Source organism: Acomys russatus, chromosome 5 (genome assembly GCF_903995435.1).
Source record: "Acomys russatus chromosome 5, mAcoRus1.1, whole genome shotgun sequence".
NCBI lineage: Eukaryota > Metazoa > Chordata > Mammalia > Rodentia > Muridae > Acomys > Acomys russatus.
This window is the reverse complement of record NC_067141.1, coordinates 31,564,827-31,575,831: the sequence shown is the minus strand read 5'-3', so window position 1 is coordinate 31,575,831 and position 11,005 is coordinate 31,564,827. Positions and strand designations below refer to the sequence as shown.

The 11,005-nt window shown below is 52.0% G+C and overlaps 1 protein-coding gene across 2 annotated transcripts; it reads left to right on the top strand.

The window, feature by feature from the left end:
- Positions 1–1,339: 1,339 nt before the first annotated feature.
- Positions 1,340–10,436, top strand: Ppp1r32 (protein phosphatase 1 regulatory subunit 32). 2 transcript variants are annotated; one of them, XM_051147065.1, is made up of 14 exons: positions 1,340–1,820; positions 2,786–2,921; positions 3,319–3,436; positions 3,704–3,857; positions 5,684–5,812; positions 6,306–6,369; positions 6,692–6,804; positions 7,208–7,267; positions 7,371–7,457; positions 7,675–7,788; positions 7,866–7,960; positions 9,518–9,682; positions 10,081–10,159; positions 10,347–10,436. In XM_051147065.1, the coding sequence occupies exons 1-13, from the start codon at positions 1,794–1,796 to the stop codon at positions 10,148–10,150; spliced, it is 1,332 nt and encodes a 443-aa protein (XP_051003022.1). In that variant the 5' UTR covers positions 1,340–1,793; the 3' UTR covers positions 10,151–10,159; positions 10,347–10,436. The 2 variants fall into 2 exon arrangements, with proteins under 2 accessions (XP_051003022.1, XP_051003023.1); XM_051147066.1 differs by lacking the exon at positions 1,340–1,820 and adding an exon at positions 2,236–2,352.
- The last annotated feature ends 569 nt before the right edge of the window (positions 10,437–11,005 follow it).

The following is an 11,005-nucleotide window of genomic DNA, read 5'->3' as shown; positions in this document are numbered from 1 at the left end:
TTACAGATGATTGTGAGTCATCTGAAGGTGCTATTTCCTTCAGGAGCAGAAAGGGCCCTGAACCACTGAACCACTTCTCTGACCCTGCTGCATGCTGTTTGATTGTATCTGATGAGACCAGATACTTGAGGCTCCTGTTACTCTGACTTATCTCTCAACTCATGCTGGGCTGTACTTTGAACTGTGAGCCTGAACCCTTTCTCCCTTAAGTTGCTTTTTTCAGAGTATTTCATCCCAGCAACAGGAAAAGAAACTGGGACTGGGCCTGAGGTCATACACTGAGGCTGCCCTGTGACATGCAGGTGCATACAATGTGCATGTATGCATACACCCATATACATACATACACACATACACACACACACATACATACATACATACATGCATGCATGCATGCATTTGCACTCACACACACTCACGCACATGCACACGCAGATGGCACCTCTCTCCAGGGCTTTCTTATAATCCAGTTGATGGCCTTGGTCTACTGGTGCTTGGCTAAGTACTTTACAGCAGTTGCCATTATTGTCTCCATGTCCCCTTCCTGGGCTGTTAAGGCACATATAGCCTGTGCCAAGTGCATTCAGTGGCAGAACCATTGTCCGTGTCACCCGGCTTCAGAATCTGAGCGCAGACTGAGACCTCTTCTCCAGGGTTGCCTAGAGGAACGCTGCCCTCTGCCTTTGCCTTGAGTGAGCCCCACCAGTAGCAGTCTCAGTCTTTCCATGTTTTGTGTGTGGAGTGCCCGTGAGCCTCTCTGTTGGTGAGCTGCGAGCAAGGCTGAGTGCATTCACCGCTCTGTCCTGGTAGCCCCTGACATCTGAGCAGAGTCATGACTTTGGAGGATGAGGCTCTTGAAGCACCCCCTAGACCACGATCACTTCTGAATCCAGGGTTCCTTTGTTGGAGTATGACGTCCTCATAGTCCTGATGCAGTTAGGGCTAATGTGGCATGCATGTATCCTAGGAAGGGTAGCCCCTTTCCCTCCATGTCCCTTTTTTCTTCCCAGGTCACCTGTCCCAGAAGAGAAGCTCACACACTTTTGATGGCTGAAGGCAGAAAATTGACAGGCTAGCTGTTAAACTCTGCTGTGTTAAAAAAAATTAAGTTATTTAAAGTCCCCATTTGGGACACTGCACTGGCTGTTTGAAAGCAGCCATGATGGTAGAATTTGTACCCCAGCAATTGGCAGATACTGACCAGAGCTCTTCACCACCCCTGGAGATCCAACTGTCACAATGTTTACAAAACTGAAAATCAACTTGAAGCTTCCAGGCTATTACTGAAGTCCCCGTGGAGCTGGTGGGGATGGGGGGGGGGGGGACGACTGCTGCATTTAGACCACAGCTTGCAGGTAAGTACCAATGTGGCCCACTTCCTTTCATCAGGTGCTGGGCCCACATGTTCTGCCAGATGTCAAACACTTAAGATGAGAAGTGAGGCTGTAAAGTGGAAAGACATCTCATCAAAGCCAATAGGCCTGGTTGGAGCCATGATTTTAACCACTACTGCAGTTATTGGCCATACACCAAGAGCCCCAAGCTCGTGGGGGAGTTTGAGAAATTGTAAGAGGTAATGTGTGTAAAAGGGCTTAGCATAGATTTGGCTGGAGCAGAGCATAGTAAACATTAATTTACCAAGCGGCCTAAGAGTGGAATCAGAATCCACCCACGTGGACTCTCCACTGGGTTTTCATTTTTCTGATTTTGAGATCTCAGGCTGGTCAAACTGCTTTGCCTGTTCTCCAGCAAAGAGAGGATAATAACAGACTCCCGGAAGAGCCCCTGGGAGGATGGAGATAAAGGATGTAAAGTGTCTGGTGAGAAGTGGAAACTGCAAGTGGGAGGATTGTCCAGGATTGTCTCTGTTTGTTTGTCTTTTGGCTTTTTGAGACAGAGTTTCTCTGTGTATCCTTGGCTTGGCTGTCCTGGACTTGCTTTGTAGACCAGGTTGGCCTGGAACTTACAGTGATCCACCTGCCTCTGCCTCCTGCCTCCCGAGTGCTAGGATTGAAGGTGTAGGCCACCACGGGGCTCAGGATTGTCTTTTATTTCACAACAGTTAGACAAAGGGCTCTTCATGGTCTTGTGCAGGCAGCTGGGGCCAGAGCCATGGAGGCAGGACTAACTCTCGGCCATGCCTGTCCTTCCCTTCCTGGACTGGTCAGCCTCTCAGTGGGCCATGGCTTGAGAAGGGCTTCAGAGGCTTGAGACACTGTTGCTAAGTGCTGGTTGCTAAGCAACACTGTTTCTTCTAGCTTGGCTGTCTCCTCCTCAGGAGGGCAGGCTTCTCTTGAGCAGCTCCAGCCTCTTGTGGCTTCTGCCGACCTCAGAGCCAGCTGCAGAGGGCAGGTGAGGGTGGGGCCTACAGCCTAGGGCCCCAGGAGAGCACAGTCAATTTACGGAGGGAGGGGGATGGGGAAGGAACTGAGGAAGAGATAGATAGGGGTGGGGACACATCTCGCAGGAGAGAAATTTCAGTGGTCGTCTGCTCATGTACATAGAGGAGGTCAGACCGGAGAACTAGGAGTCAGATACCCCAGGTCTCAATCCCAGCTCTGTGTCTTTGCTAAGAGCTTCAATTCATTTCTTGGCACTCAAGTTTCTTGGCTCTAAAATGGAGGTATTCGAAAGCTGGTATGAGACCAGCCAGTGTTAGAGTGTGAGAGTTGAAGGTGGGTTCTTCCTATGCCTTGGGATAAAGTGTCTGAAAACGGGAACAGAGAAGGACTCGGATCTATGAGAGGCAATTGTCACCGCCGCGGTCTCCTGGGTTTCTTTTCAGGCCCAGGGGGCCCTGCCTCACAGCATCATGATGGGAAAACTCCCCCTCGGGGTTGCTTCTCCTTATGTGAAGATGAGTTCCGGTGGCTGTTCTGACCCCCTGAAGTTTTATGCTACCAGCTACTGCACAGCCTATGGTGAGGACACCCCCTCCCCCCCACCCTTTCAGGATCCTGGGTAGGAAGAGGGACCAGGTTAATCTTAGCACAGAGTGACCTGCCACACAGAGCTGATCTGTCCCCTGAGCCCAAAGGCTCACACTATCAAGCTGGCCTTATTTGGCTACCCCTTCCCTTGGCCCTGTCACTGCAGTGAGTCTTCACACAGTTCTCGTGTCCCCACACCATTGGCTCTGTTTCCTGCCTTCATCATCCTCTGAAGGGCCAGGCCTACACAGCTCCTATCACCTGGGTTGTTGGGTGTCCCCTGGATTAGTGGCCCTGGGCCCTGGGGGATGGCTGGCCCTGCTTAGGAAGCCACTCGTTATCCCTCCTGATGACCTTTGGTCCTGTCTCCCTTTTTCCCCCATGGCAGGTCGGGAGGAGTTCAAGCCCCGCATGGGGAGCCATGTAGGCACAGGCTACAAATCCAACTATCGGCCCCTGGTCTCCTACCAACCCCAACTGGACACCGTGGACAATCCTGCCATGGGGTACAGTCCCCATTACTCCTTTCCACCCTCCTCTGTCCTGCTGGATCTTAGCTATCAGGGATACCATTGTCCCAGGCTCCAAGGCAAGGCCTGAGTGGCTCTGAGAATGCTGCCCAGTTTGGGCCCTGTGGCCAGTGGACTCTTGAAACATTTGCGAGAGGGATGGGAGAGATGGAGGATTCTGGGAAATGAGTAATGCCGCCCTCAGCCCAAGAACAAAGCAGGTGGACCTGGAGGTCCTATCTCTTGCTTTCTCCCAACACTTAGGGAACAAATCCGTGACACTTCCAAGTCTGTGGCCACTCAGAGCTACCGTCCCCTAGAAGTGCCTGACGGCAAGCAGCCCCTGCCCTGGAACCTGTACCAGACCACCTCTGCCTATGGGCGAGAGAAGCTCAACACTGGGCCGCTTTCTAAGGAGGTCAGTGGTGGGTCCATGCTGGGGATGGGAGGTGAGCCAGGGATGTGTACAAGAAGGCAGGGAGGGTGGGCTCCTCCTAACAAACGGGAACCAGCACCTCAACTACTGCACAAAGCTGAGATGACATAGCATGGAGGAGCCAAAGTCTCCCCACTATCCCTCCCCTCTGCATCTATTCTTACAGCCCAGCCACCACCCTCACCCCTACTCCATCGTCACAGATGTCAGTATCCTACTCATATGTTCAAGCCCTTTGCCACCACCCTTACCACCTCACAGTCACTGTCATAGTCACCCCAGTTTCTTCGCTTCTGCCATCATTGTTACTTCCGTTCAAATCACTGCCATGGTCGCAAAGACAGGTAGACATTCACTCAACCAATCTGCTCGGAATACATTTTAAATTTGGAGGGAGTGTGCTTGGGCTGTAGACCAGTTGGTAAGGGGCTTGGCTAACATTCATGAGGCTCTGGGTTCTATCCCCTAGTGCTACATAAATCAGGCATAGTGTTACATACCTGTAATCCCAGCACTAGGCAGAGGGAGGCAACTGGATAAAATATTCAAAAGCAGTGGGGCGTGGTGGCACACGCCTGTAATTCCAGCACATGGGAGGCAGAGGCAATTGGATCTCTGTGAGTTCGAGGCCAGCCAGCCTGGTCTACAAAGTGAGTCCAGGACAGCCAAGGCTACACAGAGAAACCCTGTCTTGAAAAACCAAAACCAAAGAAGAAGAAGAAGAAGAAGGAGAAGAAGGAGAAGAAGGAGAAGAAGGAGAAGAAGAAGTTCAAAGTCATCCTTAGCTACACATTAAGTTTAAGGCCAGCCTGGGCTATATGACACCCCGTGTCTCAGTTTGCATAATGATGATGAGGATAACAGGAGATATGGCCCAGATATTTGCTGTTCTTTCAGGGAAAGCAAGGTCCATTCCTAACACCCACATCAGGAGACACAACTGCCTGAAACCCAGCTGCAGGGTATCCGATGCCCTCATCTGGTCTCTGTGCACAACTGTCTACATGTGGCACATACAAGCACAGACACATAAAATGCTAACAAGTCTTTTTTCTCATTTCTTTTCTTTTCTTTTTTAATTAATTTATTTATTTTAGCTGGAAGTACAGACAGTTGTGAGCTGCCATGTGGGTGCTGGGAATTGAACCTGGGTCCTTTACAAGAACAGCCAGTGCTCTTAACCTCTAAGCCATCTCTCCAGCCTATCTTTCTTTCTTTCTTTTTTTGATAGAGGTTTCTCTGTGTAGGCCTGGCTTTCCTGGGACTAGCTCTGTAGACCAGGCTGGCCTTGTACTCATAGAGATCGGCCTGCTTTTGCCTTACAAGTGTTGGGATTAAAGGCATGCACCACTACTGCCCAGCTAACAAATCTTTTAAAATGTAAAATTTTTTTTGGGGGGGGGAAGGGGTAAGAGTAAAGGAAAATATAACATGGGAGAAGGAGAGATGTAGATGCAAGGTTCAAGAGGGTAACATTTTTCTAGCCATAGCTGCCTAAGGGATGTGTGTTCCAGGCAGTCAGCTGGGAGTACAGAGGCCCTGAGGCAGAAGTTTCTGGTTGAGGGGCCCAGCAAGGAGTTGAGTGCCTGCCGCAGCCTGAGGACCCAAAGTCCCCATGGGCCGCTGTCAGAGTATGAAAGTCGCTATGAACAAGGTGTTGCCAGCTTTGATACAGGAGAGACCCCTCTGACGTCACTGTAATAGAGCCACACAGACTGCCACAAAGGCTCTCTGTAGGAGTGGAGGGTAGAAAGTGATTGGCGTTCTCTCGCCTGCTGGGATGATCACTTGCGCCGTCACTCCTCCAGGTCAGGAAGGTCCACTTCGACACCCAGGATCATGGGCCTCAGACCATCACAGGACTAGAGCCCAAGGAGGTTCCTCTGCTCCACCAGCGTCAGGACAAGGGCTCTATGGAGTGGGAGAACTCGCACTATGTGAGTGGGTGTCTGCTAGGGTTGGGATGGGAAGGGCCACACCCACCTCCTCTCCCTGCCGGAACCTGTCATTTCTCTCTCAGGGAGCTATTGTGTGTGGGCTTGGGCCCTGAAATTGCAGAGAGCAAGGCATGTTCAATTTGATAGTTCTCGAAGTGCTCACCACATCCTGCCTGTCCCGTGTGTCCCATGACCAAGCTTCTCTGTGTTTTCTTTCCCCCTTCACCGTGGCCCCTCGATTCTGTCTGGGTTCCTTAGCAGTATTTCCAGGAACTCGGCACTGTGTGTATGAGTTGGAATTTTCACTGAGGCATTTGGAGCACTGCCATGCCTCATAGGGCATATTAGATGTCTGCTGGGGTGTTGTGCTAGTCTCCTCCCTCCAGGCTACCTGGGAGTTCACACATCCAAAGAGCTCCCACCACCCTCCTGGGATGCCTGCCTTCCACCCTGGCCCACTGTGCTCCTGTTGTCTTTGCCTTGTATGTTCCAGGGCCCACGCTTCATGACGTCTGAGTACAATTCCAAGTATATCAAGGAGACTCCGAACCATCCAGGTAGGCCCTCCTAGCTTCCCCTTCTCCGTTCCCTAGGAGAAAGTCCTGGGGAGCTGGAGCTAGTACAGTTCTCAGAAGCCACCAAGGAGAGGAAGGAGGACAGACAAACAGGTGGCTTGAAGGAGCTGTGTCTTTGGGCTGACGACTTCAGTGCCCTGTCCTGCAGCTGTAGCAGGTTCCCTTGGGCCTCACCACAGCCACTCCTGGCCTGTTGGTTTCCACTCATCCCTCTGCTGGGCTGGCCGAGAGCCCTGAGCCCGTTCCTCTCCTGTTGGGATACTTAAGTGGCCCCGTTAAGCACAGAGGACTGTGCCTTTTGCAGATCTCTTGCACAAGAAGACAATTGGTTCCAAAGAAGAGTCTGGCTTCACCGAAGAATCCACCAAGAATCCCATTGCCTTCCAGGCACCCTCACAGGCACTTCCCGGGGACCCTGTAAGTGCCATCTCAGGAGCATCAAAATTCTCAACACTGGGGGGCTGTAGTTACTTTTTAAACTTCTGACACAAAGCCCTCCAGTCAAGTATGGAATGAAAGAGCATGAGAGAACGCCACTACCATGGTTAAGAGCCCTGCTTTATAGATGAGAATGCTGAGGTCCACGTACATAAAGGGGCAGGGCCCAGCTGGGAACCTCCCCTGCTGGCTCCCATTCAGGACCATGGGCTTGCTCATTCCACCCAGATTCTACCTATTCCTCAGTCAGCCCAGCCACATCTATCTATACAGAGCTCTTCTGCATACTTGACACAGTGGGGCCTGGAATCAGAGGGTGTGGGAGCCACTGAGGACAAGGGGGCAAGGCTAGGCTGATTTCCCACTGTACATCCCTCGCCAGGTCCTCCACCCGGGACGGAGTGTCACCAAGTCGGACTACCTCCCTATAAGTCATCCTCAGGTAAGCTCTGTGTTACGAGGGGGCTGGGGCCACCTGTGGGGACAGATGCACATGGCTTGGGACTGAGAAAGGGTGGTACTCACAGCTGCTTTGACCCTTCCAGGGAAGCGAATTCCTCCCTGTGCTGGCCAGAGGCTCTGATTGGGAGACAGGATACAGCCGAGTGAATGAAAGGACCTTGAACCCCAGAGTGAGTGACAAGGGCCCAGCAGGAAAGAGTGGGAAGAGGCAGAGATAGATGAAGGGTGTCACAGATGGAGTGTAAAGCTGGGGGCTGGAACGGAGCTATGTACTTTGAAACATGGAATATCTTGGCAGGGGGTAGAAGCACCTCTGCCCATCCTTCCTCCATTATATGACCTCAGCCAGCCAGCCAGCCTCTTGCCTTGTGGTTCTCCTCCCTACAGATGCCTACTCCAAACCCACAGCCAGCCAGCATGAGCCACAGGCCTTACCAGCCACCCCAGCGGATGCAACAGACAAATGTTGCCCTGCTTGGCAGGGAGTCTGTGGGGAACAAGGTAAGGCTGTCTCACCCATCCCTGACCCCAAACGATGCTCCTGAGTCCTGACCTTCCACCATCTTCATCTTGTGCAGGAGCCCACAGGGTTCACTCTTAACAACCCCAGCTATGTCCGGAGCAACTATGATTCTGACAGAGATCAACGGTACCTGACTACCTACAACCAAGGGTGAGGCTCCCTTCCTGACTAAAAGCCGAGACCCATTTGACAGACTAAATATGAATTAGACAGCAAGTTCTAAGGGCATAACCATGGAAGGAGAACCAAGACCCACACCGAACTCCCCCAGACACAGACCTTCAGCTGGCCATCATATATGGCCCCTTTACTGGGAGAGCGGGCTTTGGGGGGCATGTGGAAGTTACACGAACAGAAGAGAGGATGGTGATGGGGTGTTACAAGGTCAGCTATCCTGTGGCATAAACTCTAAACAGCTGTAAGGCACAGAGCTCTGAGCTGCCCCAGCTTAAGAGTGAGAGAGCCAGGGCAGTCACTGCTTAAAAAGCTGTCCCCACAGTAAGTGACATTAAGCCTTATGGGGGTTCCTTGCTCAGGAGAAACAGGCTCTATCAACTCAACAGGAGCTCTCACCCAGACAGGCAGAGCAAGATGCCAGGGCTAGGCTGGTGGGCTTGGGCAGGGTAACTAATGCAGGGCACTGCGACAAGAACATCAGTTGCTAAGGTACTGTATCCATCACATGCTGGGTAAGCTGAGTGCTCCCTCAGCAGGTAAGCTCAGTGCTCCCAAGAGTCATGGGAACCGCTTCTGAGACTAGGGCTGGGTGGGAAGGACACTTAGGAGAAGCAAAAAGAAAACATAATACCTTTTTCTTTTTAAAAAATATTTTATTGGGGCTGGAGGGATGGCTCAGAGGTTAAGAGCACTGACTGCTCTTCCAGAGGTCCTGAGTTCAATTCCCAGCAACCACATGGGGGCTCACAACCATCTATAATGTGATCTGATGCCCTCTTCTGACCCGGAGGTGTACATGCAGGCAGAGTACTGTATGCATAATAATAAATAAATAAATCTTTTAAAATATATTTTATTTATCTTTATTTTATGTGCATTGGTGTTTTTGCCTATATGTATGTGTCTGTGTGAGGGTGTCAGATCTTGGAGTTATAGACTGTTATGAACTGCCATGTGGGTGCTGGGAATTGAGCCCAGGTCCTGTGGAAGAGCAATCAATGCTCTTAAAGGCTGAGGCATCTCTTCTCTCTGGCCCTCCTCCCCCTTCTTTTGAGACAGTCTTGCTATATGGCCCTGGCTGGCCTGGCACTTTCTCTGTGGATTAGACTGGCGCTTGTGGCAATCGTTCCCTCTGTCTCTGCTCCCAAGTGCTAGAATTACACTCCAATAGGAAGTGGTCTTGGGGCGGGGGCAGAGTTCTAGAGTGGGGAGAGCCAGGCTTTCTCCCAGCACACGTGCACTGGCCCCCAATACCCAAGTATTCATTCCAAGTCTCTGGCTTGTCAGGCAGCCCCTCCCTCTCCTACCTATTTGGAACGAGGTAAAGTTACTCAGCTCCAGGAACAGGGACAGGCTTCCTGAGTGAGTGTCCTTGGTAGACAAGGGCTCAGCTGTGACAGGCAGAGGAGACTTATGGGCAGAGGCAAGAAGACTGGAGAGCCCCAAGGGCCAAGATCTGTTGGTAGTGAAGTGGGGGGACAGGCCTCAGAAAGAGGTGCGCTGTAGCCAAGAGCCCTGGCACCATACTAGGTACTACGAGAGCATCCCCAAGGGGCTGGACCGAGAAGGCTGGACTCGAGGTGGCATCCAGCCGCAGAAAACAGGAGGCTACGCCCTCAACGAGCCAGTGACCTGCATGGACACCACCTCTAACCCCACGGAGACGCTGCGGCACCTGCACCCTCACGTGGGAAGGTAGTTATGTTCCCCTCAGCTCTGCCCTGTCCCCCCTACCTCACTTTGCAGCCTCCTCCACCTAGTCTTGATCTCTGGCCTCTGGCCTCCTACCCGCCCAAATTCGTCCCCTCAGCTCTGTCTAGTGGCTCCTTCCCCTGCACCTCCACCATGGTGGCAGGGCTGCGGGCAATGAGTTTAAAGATGAATGAACTGTGAGCCCGCCCCTCCTGTGACTCCTGCTCAGTTCTTCAAAACCTCAGCTTGGACGGTAAAGGCTCCAGTTGGCAGGCAGAGAATGTCTGTGGCTTGGCTGTCCTTGCCTGGCCCTGGCTAGTTCTTGGGATCTTGGTGAGGGAGGCAGAGACAGGCTCAGGCCTGGTCACCCTTCCTTCTATCAGTTTCCTTTCTTCTTGCAGAACCTTGACTTCGGTTGACCCCTTCTATCGAGACACACCTCATAGCAACCGATACGGGCCTCCCAGCTGAGTCTGGAGGGTAAGGGGACAGGATACCCTCTTGCACCTACTCCCCAGGGGGACAGCATCATTGGCCAGCTCTCTTCCCAAGCCCTGGGTTAAGTAAGGCTTGAGGGATGGGAGTCAGGAGGCCTTTTGTTTCTGTTGAGTGTTCAGAGCGGCCCTCAGGTCCTCTCTCAGACCTTATCTTTGCTCCATCCACCCAGGTTTGCCATGATGGGACAAGCTGCTTTCCCTATGTTCCACAAGATTCCCCCAGTTGCTTTACTAAGGAAATAAAGACCCCTGAACCAGCATGGTATTGCAGTCACTGTGGGGCAGGGTGGTGCTGGGCAAAGGTGTCGAGCTAGGGTGTGTTTGGTAGAGGATTCAGGGCTGGATTCGGAGTCAGGGGACTTGGAGCATATGAGTCACAGTGTAAGGAAGGTGCGTCCATACTCAGCTTCTCGCCCTGTTGAAATATGCCCCTCAGCTTGTGCTGTCTAGGATAGTGATCACTCCGGTTGGGGTGCGGGTGGGAGGGGGCAGAAGGTAGGTGGGGGTGACAGTCCAGTTACTGAATTTCCTAGGTCTGGCTGCCACTCTAAAATGGGAACATTGCTTAAAGCAGGACTTTTTGCTCCCACTGATGGCCTCAGAGGAGAGAGGTCTATAGGGACAGGTCAGGAAGAATGCCAGAGAGATGGAGGGGCTAGATGGGCAACTAGACACTAGCACGGGGTGGAGGGCTCATGGCAAAGGCTAGGTTTCCCTCCAGCCACGCAATCAGAGGAAGACACATCTTTTTTTTTTCTTTTCTTTTTTTTTCTTTTTGGAGAATGAGAACAAGTTGTCTGTTACAGGGATACCCGATTAAGCACAGTGC

Coding starts and splice junctions, on each gene's coding strand:
- Ppp1r32 (XM_051147065.1), top strand. CDS start 1,794: ATGGAGATAAAGGATGTAAAGTGTCTG. Junction 7,268..7,370: donor TCCCTATAAGTCATCCTCAG/GTAAGCTCTGTG, acceptor TGACCCTTCCAG/GGAAGCGAATTCCTCCCTGT. Junction 7,789..7,865: donor GGGAGTCTGTGGGGAACAAG/GTAAGGCTGTCT, acceptor CATCTTGTGCAG/GAGCCCACAGGGTTCACTCT.